The sequence below is a fragment of the Chiloscyllium plagiosum genome, chromosome 11 (assembly GCF_004010195.1).
Source record: "Chiloscyllium plagiosum isolate BGI_BamShark_2017 chromosome 11, ASM401019v2, whole genome shotgun sequence".
Lineage (NCBI taxonomy): Eukaryota > Metazoa > Chordata > Chondrichthyes > Orectolobiformes > Hemiscylliidae > Chiloscyllium > Chiloscyllium plagiosum.
This window is the reverse complement of record NC_057720.1, coordinates 78,930,641-78,949,932: the sequence shown is the minus strand read 5'-3', so window position 1 is coordinate 78,949,932 and position 19,292 is coordinate 78,930,641. Positions and strand designations below refer to the sequence as shown.

Here is a 19,292-nt window from a genome sequence, read left to right as displayed (position 1 = left end):
GAGCAGGAACTGGAAGTGTGGTGGAGGCAAGTTCAACTGAGGCATTCAAGAGGCCTTTGGATGATTATTTGGATAAAAATAGTTGGCATGGGAGAAACAGGACATTGACATCAGGTAATAATGCTTATTTAACGAGCTGGTGCAGGCATGATGGGCCAAATGGCCTCCTTCTGCCTTAACACTTATGTGATGGAAAAGAGATGTCCCATTAAAAAAAAACTCCAAACTATTTATGTGAATCTTGGGGAAGCCGAAGTGTTCCTGTGGGGTCTATGGAGATATGATGGCTCTCACCATCCTTTGATCAGCCCACTTTGTATCTGTAACCTTCCCCAAGCCAGGACAGCCGTTCCGGAAGGTAAGTGGCAGCTGCAGTCCCACCTTCAGGTATCAATTTGGCACAGTATTTGGATGATTATTTGGCATCTCATTGCTTGCTTCTTCAATGAGGATGAGGGCTTGATATCAAGGGAATCCCATAAATGTGATCTGTTCGTCCATTTCCCAACGTATAGTCAATCTGCCTGTGCTTTGCTCTCCTGCTACCACTTGTGAACCAAAGCTGTGTGCATTAGTGGGCATCTTGACCCCTGAGGCATCACTGCAGAGCCTGATCCTGACCTGAACCGTGATTCACTGATGCAGTTTGAGATGGTGTTTACCGAACAGTGATCAGAATTGGAAACGTAGGCTGCTTTCTTTTCCTTAGTCTGGTATTTATTGGTGCCCATTCCAGTTCCTGTACTGCCACCCTGTGGGAGGTCAGCGACCTGAATAGTCAGAAAAAGTGACTATGAAGCTGGCAGATTCTCACAAGATGCCAACCGATCCATTTGTGTGATTCTAGGAAAAGAGTCTGCTTCCCCTAACACATTCTGGCCTGTCTGTGACCCCTGTCCACACTGATCTTAACCACAAAGCCACAAGCCAGGGCAATTAATGATGGGTATTAAATGCCACCCTTGTCAGTAATGTTCACATCATGAGAATGAAAATAACATTTAGATAAGGCACAGGAGGAAAGCCATCATCATCATACTATTTTTTTAAAAGAGCAATCTAAATAATCCCACCGCTTCCCATAGTCCCAAACTGAATTTGGGAATGTCTTTGTTCGTTTTAACTCATGTGGGAGTAATTTGAGGCCATGTCAAAATTCTTGTCCTATCTGAATGAATTCCTTTGGCATCAGAATACCATTTCCATAGCTTTCAGTAGGTTGCATTACAGAGAGAGAATGAGGCGGGGTGGGGCGGGGGGAGGTGGGGTGAGGCGGGGGCGGGGGGTGTGGGGCGTTCTCATAGAAACCTATAAAATAAATAGTAAATGCAGGAAGGATGTTCCTGATGACCAGAGAGTCCCGAATCGCGGTCACAGTGTAAGAATATGGGATATGCCACAGAATGAGATGAGAAGACATTTCTTAACCCAGAGAGTGGAATTCTCTACCACAGAAAGAAGTTGAGGCCAAAACTTTTGGGGTATTTTCAAGAAGAAGTTAGATATAGTTCTCAGGACTAAAGGGATCAAAGAATATTGAGAGAAAACTGAAACAGGGGACTGACTTGATTGTTCAGCCATGATCATAGTGCTCTGCTCTGATTTTCTATGTTTCTATGTGAGAACCTTGTGAAAATTAGCTGTTTTTAAAATGGAAATGATGACAGTATCCCTTTAAATTTACGTATTTTAAATTACACTTTTCGATAAACAACAGTTCAGTCGCAAGCTCATTTACAAAACTATTTGTTCAGTGTTGACAGAAAAATTATTTCATTTTTGCCTTTAGCATGAGATCAATTTGTTTGCTAACCCATGGATTTTAAATGCTAATTCAGTCCAACTGCAGTTACCAATAATTTTCTCTGCATCTTCCCAAAGGGTTGCCACAGACCATAACATTGACAACACGACAGCAATCCTGCGGGAATGGCTGAAGAATGTTCAGAAGGCCTATCACTACGTGGAGTGGAGACCACTGGATAATCCCAAGTGAGTACTTTCAATTGAGACCCCCCCCATTTAAATTTTAAAAATATATGTTTGATGGCTTTCATATATTTTCGCAGCAACTTCTGTGAACAAATCATCAGTGTAATTGATGTCAGAAAATTCACTTCTAATATAAAGGAAGAGCAACTAAAGAGGAAACTGCCTTCATCCAATAACATATCGGGGGGAAAATCTTTATTTAATCATCAAAAATGTTCTATAAAGTGAAACAAAAATGGCTTATTTCAGTTTACAGCCTCTTTTACTCTTCAGTATTGTTTGGGAATGCCACCCAGCTCCCTTTTTGAAAAATCAAGCTAGGGTACCTTTAAAGTTTATTATATTAGATGTCAGCATTACTTTTAGGTTCTCTTTTCAAGTACACAAGCAATTTGCTTAAGTGCATAACCCCCTTCACTTCACTTCTGTGGTCATGCTGACAAGGTAACTTAAACGAGGCTCACTTTTGAGGGGTGCTTCTTAAGTCACTGTACGACCACACGGTTTTGAAGCAGCAGTCTCAGACGTGGTAATGGGGACCCGTGAGAGGTCACTTGCTGAGATACGAGTAACGTAAAACCTAAATAACCTGCATTTGAATGCCAAAGGTAACTGGTGCAGTCTTTATTCAGCACAGGAAAGTACAGGGTCAAATCCAACAGAATTAGAGAAGTGGTCAGCAAAAAATTCAAAGGTAAGTAGGTTAATTCAAATTTGCTGCACAATTTGTGGGCCAAGTGGAGCTGAGACTCTGCCAAATTCTAACCGATCGATAATGTCGTCAGACTTAGCATACAGGAGAATCCTAGTCATTCTTCACGTGAAAGTCAGAGCTTCATAGCTTGGGAAAGGACATATGAAGTGTCGGAAATTTAAGTTTCTGTAAGAAGAGTGCCACCAGAATTTGCTTATGGATGTTGTGACTTTACAGTATCAGTTGGCTAAATCTTTTGAAGCTCATCACTTAAACCTCTATTCTGTGTTCGCCCACTACAGTGAAATATCCTGACAAGCACTGTTCCCCCAAATCCTTTTATAGAAAGAAGCCCTCCACTTGCCTGAATAGCATGCATGCATCACTGATTGTTAGAAAGGTTGTCAATCAACTGCCAGGGGAGAAAACAAATGCAATCTGTTTAAACACTTCTAAACAAAAGAAAACAAGCATAAAAATAATCTGGAATTAAGAGTCTAAACGATGACCATGAATCTATTGCTGATTGTTGGAAAATCCCATCTGCCTCACTAATGCCCTTCTGAGAAGGAAATCTGCCGTCCTTACATGGTCTGGTCTCCTTGTGACTCCAGACCCACAGCAATGTGATTGACTCTGTACTGCCCTCTGGTCAATTAGGGATGGGCAATAAAAGCTGGCCTAGCTAGCAACACCTCAAGCTGTGAATGAATTTTTAAAAAAAGGTTTAATTTATTTTCCAAGACTGGTCTAACTCTAAATTGTTCATGTTTTTAAACCACAATGGAAGCTCATCCCTTTACTGAAAGGCTGTTCTCAATTTGGGTTGTAGGTTTAAGTGAATGAAACGTAAAGGATATATTTTGGCTTGTGGATTAGGCATACCTCTGTATAAGTTCCTTATTTGACCATCTTCCTCATCCATAGCTTACACTGGTCACAAACCTTTGCTCCATGGCATCCATAGTTTTGTGACTACAATGTCCATTTTGGTAACAAACAGGTGAGTGTTACACGCACTCACTTCTGGCACAGTCTATGCCAAGTGTCATTGGGTGAGGGCAATAGAAGCATGTGCCAGATGCATGGCAGGTTAGCAAATCAAGTTAGTCAGAGTGTATCATTGATTTGCTATCTTCAACCTGGTCTCTTGGGTTAATGTCTGAAACACATAGACGCACATGTGTACCCCTGGTCTTTAGTCATCAACTATTTTCAAGTTAGCTCTGACTCTGTTTAAGTTTGTAGAAGAGCCCGGAGTTTATTTAAAGCTGCTATTTAAAGTTGGTGAAATTTGCAGGGAATAAGGTGAAAACCTTCATTCCCCCTATGAGGGTTATATGCACAAACCATTTGCTCCCAGACTTGGATGCTGCAGCCTCCACCTGCTTCAACCTGCACCATAACAGGGAGAATGAGCAGAGGTGACATAGAGCAGGAGAAGCTGCTGAAAAATGGAGGAGGAGGGGGAATAAGAGCTCTCAGTAGGCAACCGCATCCATCCAAGGTCCATAAATGCTGTCATGGAGTTGACCGTCATTTGAACTCTGGGAAGGATGGCCTCCATATAAGCTTCTGTTGTTGCTGTGCTCTATATTCCTCAATAGCAGGTTTTCTGGGACACCTGATAATGCACTAAGAATTTTCTTGTACTTTCCCATCAACCTTTCTACATACACAGCCCATCCAAGTCTTCAGCTGAATTCCCTGAAGAGGGACACATATGTGACCTTGCTCCTGACAAGCTGATACCTGTGCTGTTGTTTCCAATTGGCTGCTGGTCCACTTAACGCCCAGTATCTCTGCAAATGTAATGTTCTAAAGATTTTCTAAAGGCTGCCCTCTAAAATTACACACTGTGTTAGAACCTGAGTTGGTGGTTGCAAATAGGACATTAAAATACTGTTACACCTGTTAAGATTTGGAGATGCCGGTGTTGGACTGGGGTGTACAAAGTTAAAAATCACACAACAACAGGTTATAGTCCAACAGGTTTAATTGGAAGCACACTAGCTTTCAGATCGACGCTCCTTCATCAGATGAAGGAGCGTCACTCCGAAAGCTAGTGTGCTTCCAATTAAACCTGTTGGACTATAACCTGGTGTTGTGTGATTTTTAACTTTGTTACACCTGTTGGCACTCATATTTCCTTGACACTAGGGGATAATGTTGGAGAACATGAAAGAAAAATGGTATAAGGTTAGATTGTGGTGAGGGGCAAGCAAGTGCTACACATTCACACCATTCATAAATCATTTCTTAAATCGGGCGACATTGTGGGATACAAAGAGGTGGATTAAGGAGAAGCAACCCCTATGGTTTGAGCCCCACCACTCACCATGCCCTCAATCCTATTTACTGCAACGATTCTCCATATCGTCTCCTGACATGGGCTGTGGAGAACAGCCGTGTGTACACCCCAGTCAATTCGGGCAAGCTGCACAAATGCCAAGTGTGTGAAGTAATGCAAGAAAGAAATCACGGTTAGTTACTGATAGATTGTTGGTTCATTTCAGGATGAATTCAATGAGTACATTCTCAGAACTTGTATTAGCTTAAACTTCTTCCTGCACTGCATCCAAGTCCTCAAGACCAGACTACTAGCATTGACAGAGATAGATATCTACTCCCATAGTCATCCTCTTGGCAGTCTGGAGGATCTGAGGCAGAGGAGTTCTCTCTTCCTGTCCCTACTCATGCATCAAAACCTTCAGTGCTACGATGAGAACCTCGGAGCATGTATCTGCCCTGCTTTGTTATTCCTACTTAATGAAGGTGATCGTTTGCTGCAGCAGAATGCACTTCCCCTTTCTGAGGCACGGGCTAGCTTTAAGTAGTGCTAGCCTTGCACACGCTTCGGTCCACTTTGTGAATATCTCTCTGCTTCCTAGCCAGACTGATGGGCAATGACCACAGTGTGAATGCAAAACCAGTGTGGAAGGGAGGGAAATCAAAAAAATCAATTAATTTCAAACATTTGAACTATCTTGCCCTAAGAATAGGAAAAGATAAAGAACAACACTTCTGTTCTATATAAATGTTCTAGTAAGAGTAAACTATCTGCTTGCTCAGTTAATGTTTTACTCCTCTTTAATCACTTTGCACTTCATTAAACTTTGTTAAAAATCCTCACTGTTAACTAAAACTGCACAGAGATGTGCTTGCATTTTTTATGCACAGTCTATTTGTGTAATAAACAGGCAAATTCCCATCATACATTAAAAAAAAGAAGCAAACTACAATTATCATTTTGGAAGGACAGGCAGCCCTAGCAACAAGATTGACAAATGACTATAACCCAATTTAAAGCAGGTTTGTTAATTGGAGGGAACATGAGAGCAGTAAGTTGTAGATCCCACATCTGCACAGCATGCTGCCACCAATTTCACTTCCATCAGGGGACCCTCAGTGGCAGTCACCCTTTGATTCATTTGGCAAGTTGCTGAAAGTTACTGTGTGTAAGCACAATTGAGATACCCAAAGAGAACAAAAACTTGTTTTTAATCAGCCTGTTTGGGCATATTATAACACATAACAGGTGGGAGCAGGTTGGACTTGAAGCTGAATCTTCTGGCTCAGAGGTAGGGACACTATCACCACGTCACAAGACCAGCCTGGAAACCCCAGGCAGATTCATTTCAATAGGATAAAAGCAAATTACTGTGGATGCTGAAATCTGAAACCAAAAGAGAAAATGCTGGAAAATCTCAGCAGGTCTGGCAGGACCTGTAAGGACAGAAAAGAGCTGACGTTTCGAGTCTAACTGACCCTTTGTCAAAGCTTTTTCGACAAAGGGTCAGTTCGACTCGAAACGTTATCTCTTTTCTCTCCTCACAGATGCTGCCAGACCTGCTGAGATTTTCCAGCATTTTCTCTTTTGGTTTCATTTCAATAGGCCTTGTTTATCCCCTTCAAATGAATTGCTGCCTGCACAATCCTCACAGAGAACCTTTCTCTTACCTGAGTATTCTTTCAGACCTCTTCGGTTACTTTAACGGCGGGTTGACTTGGTTTGGAACCCTACCTTGTCATTTGTGAGGGAAGGGGGTTACTTTGGCATTGGCAGTGGCGAGTCATCCTGCACTATGCAGCCGGCTGATATTTCGATATCTTTAAGGCAGCTCTGCCAAAGTTGAATTCACACAACACCAGGTTATAGTCCAACAGGTTTATTTGGAAGCACTAGCTTTCGGAGCGCTGCTCCTTACAGCCACCTGATGAAGGAGCAGTGCTCCGAGAGCTAGTGTTTCCAATTAAACCTGTTGGACTATAACCTGGTGTTGTGTGAATTTTAACAAAGCTGAATTCCACCTTCCTGTGGTGAAATGTCAGCTCGTGGTCTGTCACTGTGTCCTACCAGGATGGCTTCTGATGCTCCCACTGATCCGATAGCATTTGGTTGGTTTCCCAGGTACTATTCTGATGAAATAGGGCCAAAACACTGGAGCAATTCCAGGTTCTCACATGTGATGAAACTCAGGCAAACGGCACTGAAAACTGCGAGGGAGAAGTGGGCTGACTACATCTTGGTGAGTGAAGCTTCAGGTTACCCTCTCTTTTGAAGAATCAACAGTACAATTAGCAAGTTATTAATTAGGTATGGCAGATTTCGATTAATTGGGCACATTGGGTGAGATTAGTACGAAGGAAGACAGCAATTTGGAAAGATCAAGATGAATAAGTATTGCGATCAAAGTATATACTACAGTATTTACTTCCCTACAGTCACCACAGGCAGACATTGCTATCTGTCAAGCCAATATCTGCTGATAAGGAAGGACAAAAAGGCAGACCTGTTAAGCTGAATGGCTTATTTGCATGTTGTGAATTCAAAGCAATTTTCTTCAGCTTGTCTGAAGTTATCTCAATAAGTTTCCCTTTCGGAGCCACATGCAAGAATGTTATGGTGAAAAGCTGGGCCGGTACAGTGTAGTTTTTGGAACTAACCACAGCATGTCATGTATCCGTGCTGATGGACGTTTGGAGGCAATTGTAGCAAGATGCCTGCCCCTTTAACATCCATCTCTATTATTCAAATTATCTGGGATAGTCACTCTCATTGATAGGAACATGCCTGAGAAGAGCAGCTTGCTTTCCCCCTCTCTCCTCCCTGACTGGCCACATCTTCTCCAGTGTAAATTGATTGGCATTGCACACAGGGCTTAGGGTGGGCAGTGGTGGTGCAAGAAGTTTGGACTCCTCCATAGGGAGTAGGGAGTCTCAAAATGTTCAAATTGCTCAGCAGACTGCTTCAGCTGCCCTGGGCCATTCAATGGCTTTATCTTTGATCTACCAACTCCAGAAACATTTTAGCCAATTGCAACACTCCCTGTTTCCCTTCCCTCCTTGTCTCGTTAGCTGGAATCTACTTTAGCCTGGATCATTAGAATTACTAACCTTCTCAGAAATCTCCAGGAATTCAAGATTAATCCCCTCGGCTGCCCAGGTGAAAAGAAGTCTTCCAGGCTTTAAAAAGTAATTTTTTTTTGCCGTTTCTTTGAATGCCTACAGTTGCTGGCTGTAAAAGTTATTGAAGCTTGGGGTGGAGTGAGAAAGGCTGTTTGACTGGCAGTCAGAGAGTCAGACAGCACAGACCTGATCTGACCTAGTCCCATTTGCCAGCATTTGGCCCATATCCCTCTAAACACTTCCTAATCGTGTACCCATCCAGATGCCTTTTAAATGTTGTAATTGTGCCAGCCTCCACCACTTCCACTGGCAGCTCATTCCATACACATACCACCCTCTGAGGGAATCATGGATTATCTAACCAATCACCAAAGAATCTGGCCACCTTCTTATTTCTGTGATGCTGGTGTGCCATGTAAATGATCTCTAAATGAAGTGTGGGAATTTGGAGAAGGGGGATTGGAAGCTGGGTGTCAGAGGGTTTTGTGGTTATACTCAGTTTAGCAAACTTTGGCTGAAAGTATGTTTGGCTGATATGTCTACTCAGTTTAGCAAACTTTGGCTGAAAGTATGTTTGGCTGAAAATGTAACGTCTCCATCATCAGAGGGTCTCAATCATCTCACTAACTTTAACAATTCATTTCCTCGCGTAGTACTAGAAGTTCTACAGTCAGTGTTTAAAAAGAAGGCAACCTGGCAAGTTGGAATGGTTACTTAAAAATAAAACAAGGTGCAATGCTTACTGCTGAAAAAAGGTTGAGGAATGTGTATTCAGGAGATTGACTGAAGATCTGTGATAGGTAGGAAGCTAACTTGGACAACTTTACTTGCCCAAATCCTGTTGTGTGCAATCTGATAGATCAGACATAGGAGTTCCGTATCACTGGGTGAGAGGTAACTAGTCATGATTATGTTAGGAGAACTAACATTGTTAAGCGCTGTGTGACAGTCTTAACTTGAATCCTAAGTGGCTGGATGTTGTTCCTCAACTTGTTTTTCTTCCAGTTTGTAGATACAGACAACTTGCTAACCAATGAGCAGACACTGAATCTGATGATAGCTGAAAACTTGACTGTGGTTGCTCCCATGCTGGACTCTAACACATTGTACTCAAACTTTTGGTGCGGGATGACACCCCAGGTGAGTTGTTTGAAAACAAGCAATCCTAAACCATTTGTAGCAGTCGAAATTGTTGATTTAACGATTTGCGAACAAAGATCATTAAAATACAATGTGTACAGATAGTTTGTCATCCTTCCTGCTGGTCCTTCCAAATCAGTTCTGCTTCATCAGTTTCACTGTGACAATGGGCTAGATATTATGGCCACACTTGGTATGTTTCCTTTGGGTGGGCACACAATATATATGAAGTGGCCAGCCCCACATCCTCCCACCTCCCTCTGAGCCGACTCCCATTATACATACGGAAGGTGGGCGGGCTCCAAATTTGGCAGCCAGTCTACCGTGTGTAAATAAATAATTTAGCACCAATAGAGTCTTTTAGAAACTAAATTGACCCTGATTATACATTACTCACCCCATAATATAGCTGGGTGAAAGTGGGCAGGCCACTTTTTAAAATAAGTTTATAAAATAGTGAGAAGGAAAGGGGGTATGATCATCAGAATTTGTTAACGTTAGTGAGAAGATGCACCCCCTTTGAAGATAGGGAGAAAGTGGGGACTCCAGATGCTGGAGATCAGAATCAAAGTGTGTGGTGCTGGAAAAGCACAGCCAGTCAGGCAGCATCCAAGGAGTAGGGGAGTTGATGTTTCGAACATAAGCTCTTCATCAGGAATGTGGGAAGAGTTTACGCTCGAAACGTTGACTCTCCAGCTCCTCAGATACTGCCTGATTGGCTGTCCTTTTCCAGCATCACACTCTTTGACCCCTTTGAAGATATTAGACCACTCCTTGCTTTTCACCCATTTAGCCTGCAAAACCCACTTCCCTGTCTACCCCCATTATTCTAAAATTTTGAAATCACTTTCCACGCAATACCTGATTTACTTTGGGCCAGATTCCACATACCTAGCCTGTAGTACCAGCAACGGCCATTACTGAGCTTGTGGCGCTGCTGGGACAGCCAGCTCATTGGAGGGATGGGACTTTCTTCCCAGTGGAGAGTGGCAGGTCTGACTCTGCAATGATTCACACAAGCACAACGCATTTTGGCTGCAGGTTGGGAGGGTGTGGGGAGGAGTGTGCATGTACTGCTCCTTTCGGTTGGTCAGCTCACAGCTTACTTTCCTTCTGGGGGAGTGAGTTGAAAGTGTGGTGCTGGAAAAGCATAGCAGGTCAGGCAGCATCCAAGGAGTAGGAGAATCAATGTTTCGGGCACAAGCCCCTCATCAGGAATGAGTCCAAGAACCCCGCACCACCCGATTCTACCTCCTATCCAAGATTCACAAACCTGACTGCCCCAGTCGATCCATTGTCTCAGCCTGCTCATACTCCACTGAACTGATCTCTGCATACCTTGACACCGTCCTGTCCCCCTTAGTCCAGGAACTCCCCACCTATGATTGGGACACCACCCACGCCCTTCACCTCCTCCAAGATGTTCGTTTCCCAGGCCCCCAATGCCTTATCTTCACCATAGACATCCCGTCCCTGTACACATGTATCCACAATGACAGAGGCCTCCACGCCCTCCATTTTTTTCTCTCATGCTGACCCAATGACACTCTCATTCATCTGGCTGAACTGGTCCTCATCCTCAACAACTTCTTCTTTTAATCCTCTCACTTCCGCCAAACCAGAAGGGTAGCCATTGGCACCCGAATGGGCCCCAGCTATGCCTCCCTCTTTGTTGGGTACGTGGAACAGTCCATTTTCCACAGCTACACCGGCACTATTCCCCACCTTTTCTCCACTACACCGATGACAGCATTGGTGCTACCTCATGCTCCCACAAGGAGGTTGAACAGTTCATCAACTTCACTTACACCTTCCACCCCAACATTATGTTCACCTGGACCTCGGCCAGCTCCCTCCTGTTCCTGGACCTTCCATCTCCATCTCTAGCTACCGACTAACCACGGACATCTACTGCAAACCCACCGACTCTCACAGCTACCTGGACTACACCTCCTCCCACCCTGCCTCCTGTAAAATGCTATCCCGTAGTCCCAATTCCTCTGCCTCCGGCACATCTGCTCCCAGAAGGACCAATTCCACCTTAGAAAATCCCGATGTCCTCCTTCTTTAAAGACCACAATTTCCCCTCCCAAGTGGTTGATGATGCCCTCCTCCACTTCCCACACCTCCGCCCTTGAACCCTGCACCTCCAACCACAACAAGGATGGAACGCACCCCAACCTCCCAGTCCTCACCTTCCACCCTACCGAGCTCCAGATACATCACACCACCTTCACCACTTCCGCCACCTGCAAACAGACCCCACCACTAGGGATATACCTTCCCCTGCCACTACAAGAAGTGCACAACCTGCACTCGCACCTCCCCCCTCACCTCCGTCCAAGGCCCCAAAAGATCATTCCACATCAACACACACTGCCCTGTACTTCCACACACATCATCTACTGTATCTGTTGTACCCAATGTGGTCTCCTCTACATCGGGGAGACAGGACGCTAATCTGCAGATCGTTTCAGAAAACATCTCTTGGACACCCGCACTAATCAACCCCACTGCCCTTCCAAACACTTCAACTCCCCCTCCAACTCCACCAAGGACATGCACATCTTGGGCCTCCTCCATCGCCAAACCCTAACTACCTGATGCCTGGAGGAAGAATGCTTCATCTTCCACCTTGGGACCCTGCATGCACATGGGATCAATGTGGATTTCACCAGTTTCCTTATTTCCGCACCCCACACCTTACCCCAGATCCGACCTTCCAATCTAGCACCGCCCTCTTGGCGTGTTTTTATTCCTTCCCATCTATCCACTCCACCCTCCTCTCCAACCTGTTGCTTTCACCCCCACCTTCATCTACCTATCACATTCCCAGCTACCTTGCCGCTAGCCCCACCCGCCCCTCCCATTTATCTCTCAGCCCCACTGGCCCACAAGCCTCATTCCTGATGCCCGAAGTGTCAATTCTCCAGCTCCTCAGGTGCTGCCTGATCGGCTGTGCTTTTCCAGCACTACGCTCTCCACTCTGATCTCCAGCATCTGCCGTCCTTACGTTTTTCTGGGGAATGGGTAGTCTGCCACTATTCCCCCAATAATGTCCAGATAACACCCAGTCTAATTCAAAGCTATTTTCCACTATTTCAGAAAGTCCATTTAATGGCAATCCTGCACTTTGTATGAACTGAAACTCAATTCTGTGTATTGTAAATCTTGATGAGCAGTATATTCGGATATTTCAGTAAGGATTAAAAATATCATGGTCTGTGAACCAATGTTTTCTGAACATACGCAGAGACCATGACTGATTTTTTTTTTAACAAGTGTCATTCCACCAAAGAAAGAATAGATTAGATTACCAGCAAATGGAGCTCAATTCTTACTGATGATTTAAAACAGTATTTCTTGAATCAAATTAACATGTTGAAAAGAAAGTGCTGGAAATTCTCAGGTCAGGCGGAATTTGTGGAGATAGGAGCCATGTTACTAGCAGAAGTTTTTGGAAGTCCTAAGTCCTGCCTCTGATCCCGGAATTCGACACTTTTGTGGAGCAGGAATGGAGTTGGCTCAGGATTCGATCACGTGTGGTTTATGGAGACAGCTGACCATTTCAGTCATCAGCTGTCTCCATTGCAGCATGATTATGTTGAGCTAAATTTGTGAAACCACAAATGTGCAGATTAGACCAAGTAAGGGCAAGTTTGAATATTGTGGATTCTTTTAGATATCCACAATACCGTTGTGACATAACATACCTCTTTAGATCTGGTCCCGGGACAGCTTTAGTCGAGGTAAAGCACTCACAGTATCACAGAACCTTTACGGTGCAGAAAGTGGCCATTCACCCCTTTTAGTTAAGGTTTTACACCAGTGTCACAGCCTAGTGCTTACTTTCCTTATTGGTTGCTTTCAGATTTTGTTGCCAGTTTAGTTGTTCATAGAATTTTGCAACTGTTCAGGTCAGCGGTGTTTCTGTTCACAATGACCGTCCTCCTTCCTTATTTCATCTCACTCTATCAACATATCCGTCTTTTCCTTTCTCTTTCATCTACCTATCTAACCTCTCCTTCAAGCCATCTGTATTAATTACAAAGTTAAAAATCTCACAGCACCAGGCCACCTGATGAAGGAGCAGCGCTCCAAAAGCTAGTGCTTCCAAATAAACCTGTTGGATTATAACCTGGTGTTGTGAGATTTTTAACTTTGTACATCCCAGTCCAACACCAGTATATCCAAATCATGTGTTAATTACCTCAACTATTCCATGTGACAGCAAGTGCTACATTCTTGCCATTGACTGAAACAACATAATCCCATTAGGGCAACTGTTGATGCTATGAATAGGTCATTATCACATCATGTTTCTTGGAGTTAGCCTTGAGTAAATTGTGCCCTATATTTCTATAAGGTACAACTGTGACTTTACATCACAAAAAATATTTAATTTGTTACTAATCACTTTGGGTGATCTGAGGTTATGAATGGCACTGTGTAAGTGCAACATATTCCTTAACTAAAGACTAGAATAAATCGTAAATCGAATCAGAATGTGGGAAAGGGAACCATTTGGTGGGATCAGCAAATGAGTATCAATTACTCTTTGATCTTTCCTTTTTTTTTCCCCTGGAATGACAGTCATTGCATGGAGTGGTTGCTCGATCACCGCATGGCACTATTCTTAGTTCAGCATCGCAACATGCCAACGAAGTGCCAGTGCTAGGTTTCAGACGATAGCTGGCCATTTACATCACTCTGCGTGACACTTCTACATTGCATAGTTGCACCAATTGTCCATGCAGCCAATCTGTATTTGCTGACTCAGACCCTAAGAAGATAAGTTCCCATGTTCATTGCCAAGTTGATGTATCAGAACCAATCAGCTCATAGTCTCTCATACTTTACCATTAAAAGCATAAGTTACTATGATTGGAAGATTCCTCAGAAAAATCCCAAACTTCATATTCCTGAGACATTCAGAGAAGTTTAATGATAAGTGTTGTTTGACGGTATTCATAAAGCAGTAATATAAAGTCCATGTAATTTGTCTTCCTCAATGGATAGTTTGCTCTAAAAAAAGTTACCTTAAATGAGCTCCTTAAATGAGAACTGGTGGGTCCCAACATTTCAGTCAGTCTACTTTACCATGACTGGAACAGGGGAAGGAGGTAGTTTTATATAGTGAGGGATTGCCATATGAGCAGGACATTACTGCTCATCTGTCAGGCTATTATGCTTGTAATAGGCTGGTACATATTAGCATTCTCGCTGTGGACTGATTGACTGTGCAGAATTGATGTTAACATGTTTCTTGAGTAACGGTAATCAGTTGTCACTGATAGGAAGGTCACACTCAGTCTTGGGAGGGCTGTTGTGGTATTGATAGATCACCATGGCATCCCTGATGGTCCTTGTATGGCAGTCTGTATTGGGTAAGTCTGGAGCATTAGCTGTAGCTATTATTAAGTTCAGAATGTTTGGGGATAGCTTACTTGTTTGATGCACTGTATTTGAAATGGGCTTGACATTTGTTGAAGCCAGTGTGTAGTCTGCAACTTGTTTTCCCCAATGTAGATAAGACTACAATCACATGGTATACTGTAAAAAGTACAGGAATTTACATCTGCATATCCTGCTCAAGTACAATAGAGGATAGATGTAAAGGTAACATATATTTGATCCTGGGGACAGAAGAAAGCCATCACTATTGTGAACTTTTACTCCTCGCAAGAACATATCACTATTATGAACTTTTACTCCTCGCAAGAACATATCACTATTATGAACTTTTACTCCTCGCAGATAAAACAATCTAATTGGTATCTCATCCACATCTACCTGCTTTGATCCTATAAAGGACCTGGTCCTTTTAATTCCCAGACCAATTACTCTTGATCCCTCTTCAATCAGTTGTTAATCGTAACAATAGCTAATAATAGTCTCTCACTCAATAGGATATTTCTTGAGATTGCACAAACTAATTTCACTTCAGTCCATATAGCAAGCAAAGCAAGGCAGTCAGTCAATCAGCCAGAGTTGGATTTGAATCCAGGTTCTCGAAGTGAACTGCTATCACATTAACCCAGTCCATCACAGCTCATTCCTATTGAGTTCCGAGAGATATTCCTCAGTATGTTTTTCACTTCATGGTTGGCGCATACACTTCCAAAGGTTTGTAACCTTTTCATTTCATTTAAGTTGCTAAGCAACTAGAATAGGAGAAAGTAAGGTCTGCAGATGCTGGAGATCAGAGATGGAAATGTGTTGCTGGAAAAGCGCAGCAGGTCAGGCAGCATCTAGGGAACAGGAGAATCGACGTTTCGGGCATTAGCCCTTCTTCAGGAATGAGGAAAGTTGGTCCAGCAGGCTTGACACAACCAGTGCAGCTTGTCCTTCACGTTTACTAACAATACCTTTCTCCTTGAGATCAGATGTGTTAAAAACATGAGATGTATTACTGATAATGTACTTGCCAACTTCCAACATTTCATGGATGATCAGCATTTTTTGGGCAGTATTAACCAGTCAACATTAATGAATAAAAGTTAGCAGCTATCCATATCCACCTTTGAATAGGGCAGCTTCTGCCCCTCTTTACTACCAGTCCTGGTTAATCCTTCCTGATGCTGCTGAAATGATTTGAAACATATTGTATGCTGTGGATAGCAATTGCTGCAGTATCCTCTACCATGTAAATGATAAAGGATTGAATATATCTGAGGCTTAATTAATGACAATCTCGATTAAGAGCAGTAATTTGCTTTAGCAAACAAATCAGAAATCTCTTTGATTCACTGACCTGAAAGAATGAAGACCACAAGTTTCCACTATTAAAGAATTTTTACTATACAACCATCAGACAAACATCTTTGACAAGCATCCATATTCTTAAACCCAGAAAACAACATAAATAAACAGAAGTCAGCAGGCGAATTGTGGTCAAATGAGAACTAAAAATCACACTTTAAATGACAGATTCAATTAAGGCAAATGTTACAAACTGGCTCAACATATCTTTCAGCAATCTCAGTCACAAAGTCCTTCAAATCACTATTGTTCATGAAAAATTTCAGCTTCTTGTCTTCTCGGATTCAATCTAATCCCCAGTCAAAAGCAGTGCGCAATCAATTTGAGTTCCATTGGCAAAACCTTAACCAAAATGGCATATGTCTGCAGACACTCCTTGACTCTGGTTATGATATTCTGTATAGCCAAGGCCCATCAATATTATGTTCACGTATCTGACACAACTGCAACATGTGTATGTTTGATTATTCCCAGCTTTTGGATCGAGCTACCACCTTCTTCAGCCTGCCTATATTACACCTCTAAGATCATTATCTGAGCTTTGTTACTTTTTAATACATGCTTTCAGCCAGTTTCACTTTCCAATGTAATTTTGGCTTCCAGTCTTGGTTTCAGTCTTAGTTGGATTGAAGACTGATAGTCAGTTTCTGTTCTCTTACCTTTTCATAATTAGTGCCTTTCTTAGGAAAATACAAGCTTTGAAACCACGAATTCTATTACATAAAATATGTTAAGGCCAACCATCATTGCCCTTCCTGTTCGATATGATAGGCTTAAATTCGGAACTGTTTTAAGGTTATGATTAAATGGCGAGTGGACTCGATGGGGCCGAATGGCCTTGCATACATTCCTATGTCTTATGGTCTTATGGTTATCAAGTTTTATATAACATACAAGTGGCATATGACATTCTAAGTATGATGTGCATATAAGCCTGAAGGATTTCCTACATTACCATGCATGCGATCCTAGGTTTTCCCCTTACAAAACTACATGAAGCCAAATGAACCTCCAACACCAAGGGCAATTAACTTACTTACCGGACTCACTTCATCCTCATGCAGCATGAGATCACCTCTGATGGAGTTACAAGGACACTCTTGCACCTCAGTTGCAATCATTTTGCTTCGTTTTGCTTCTTTCAGTCAGAGTTGTTTTTTTGTCTCTGTTCCCATTCAGGGATACTACAGACGGACTCCTGATTATGTTCCAATCCGAGAATGGAAGCATAAGGGTTGTTATCCTGTTCCTATGGTGCATTCCACCTTCCTCATTGATCTGCGTAGGGAGGCTACGAAAAAGCTGGCATTCTACCCTCCACACCCCGACTACACCTGGGCATTCGATGACATCATTGTCTTTGCATTTTCCTGCAAAGTAGCTGGTAATTCTTAACTCTTTAAAATAGAGAGCTCCTCACAAATGATAACTGTCATAAGTGAACAGATGAATGGCTGTAAATGTTTTCTGTGGAACATAATTTCTAATGCAATTGTCATTTTCATTAGTAAATTGCTTCAAGAGTGGACAATGAACATGTAGAAATCCTACAACTGCTAATTTCAGTTCTCCGGTGACTAGTAAGATGTATTAATTTTACTCTGTGGCTTGTTTGACTGAGCAATCTCTTTTGCCTGTATCCGTGCTACATATTGTATAATTTATACATGTATAATTTGCCTGACATGCAGCTTAGAGTTTACTATTGCCAGTAATTTAAGAAGCTGGCCAGGTGCCTGCTGGGGTGTTGTCAATTTTTAACTATCTTCAGAAAACTCTTATTTGGAAAAATGTGATAATTAAAACTTGGAAGTATTATTTTACCAAGTAGCAACTGATTAAAACAGATTATAGTGCATAATTTATATAAAGACAAATCATAAACAGTGTATTCATGATTACATTGTGAAAGTGTTTATTCAGATCACATTGAGTGGAGATGAAGCTCTGCCAGAGATTTACTATCATCTTACCCTAATGAATCCTTCCAAGGTTTTTGAAATACGTTATCCATGGTCTGAAGTTTCTCAAACTTTAAAGAGTGCAATGGATCCCACGTATTGGACAAGAGGTGTCTAAGGACACTTAGAGAGTCCTAGATGTGCAGCCTGAAACAGTGACTGTGATTCTTCTTTCCATCATATGGCTGAACAGGGATCTTGCCCTCTCTTGCCATTGATGGATGTGGGAAAGATTTGCAGATTGGTAGTCAACCTGTTTAGCCACTTTGTGAGTGTAACTCCAGGGTGGAATGCAACAAGATTTCCACAGGTAAATGCAACTTGTTTGAAGTCATTCTTCATTTGTTGAAATTGATGCTGATGAATCCATTGCAGTCAAAAATACTGTTGTTATGGACCAGACCAGACCCCCACAAAATATTTTAAGTTGGTAGCCTAGACACTAACTTTTTCTTATTTTAAAGGTAGATGCGAAGTGTTGTATTCCAGATATAATGTGACTGGTCAAACTACTTGACATTATGCAAAACACAATTTAGTTAAACACTATATTTAAATTCAAACAAAAGAAAGAGGAATTTAAAATAACAACTGTTAGAAAACGAAGCAAACAATAGATACAATACCTATTACTAATTAACTGTTCCAATATAGTAACAGGTTAGCGCTGCTGCCTCACATATCCAGAGACCCGGTTTCAATTCCCACCTTGGGCAACTGTCTGTGTGGAGTTTGCACATTCTGCCCGTATCTGCGTGGGTTTCCTCCGGGTGCTCCCGTTTCCTCCCACAGTCCAAAGATGTGCAGGTTAGGTGAATTGGCCATGCTAAATTGCCTGTAGTGTTAGGTGAAGGGGTAAATGTAGGGGAATGGGTCTGGGCGGGTTGCTCTTCAGAGGGTTGGTGTGAACTTGTTGGACCAAAGGGCCTGTTTCCACACTGTAAATAATCTAATCGAATCTAATTTAATCTAATCATCCCATAAATGCACCCCATAGCAAAAAGGCAAACTGGGACACAATTCTCACATGCAGTTCTCCAATCCAGGAAGAAAAAAACAGCAAGAGAAGGTTCAGAGAGAAATGCAGCTAGGAAGCATTCACTGAAGCTTCCAATTCTTTTGAGACCCCAACAGCTTCTGCTTAAAGCTCAATCTAAAAACTAGAACAAAAACTAGAAAGCCTGGTCTGAGAGAGCTGGCCACACCGAGGCTGCTTCCATTGTTCCAACTTTTAAAAAAACCAAGGCCTCATAAATTGTTTATTTTCTTAGAGACAGTTCTGCATGTCTGCCTTACAATAAGTGATAGCATCATCACATGTTTTAGTTCCAAAA

The 19,292-nt window shown here is 42.4% G+C and overlaps 1 protein-coding gene across 1 annotated transcript in view; it reads left to right on the top strand.

Annotated features, from left to right (window-relative positions):
- The window catches only part of LOC122554608 (procollagen galactosyltransferase 2-like), a 173,640-nt gene that overhangs the window by 100,566 nt on the left and 53,782 nt on the right, over positions 1–19,292 (top strand). Inside the window, exons 2-5 of the mRNA XM_043699912.1 lie at positions 1,882–1,992; positions 7,098–7,215; positions 9,101–9,235; positions 17,177–17,381. Coding sequence (XP_043555847.1) covers positions 1,882–1,992; positions 7,098–7,215; positions 9,101–9,235; positions 17,177–17,381 — 569 coding nt within the window. The remainder of the gene's footprint in view (positions 1–1,881; positions 1,993–7,097; positions 7,216–9,100; positions 9,236–17,176; positions 17,382–19,292) is intronic.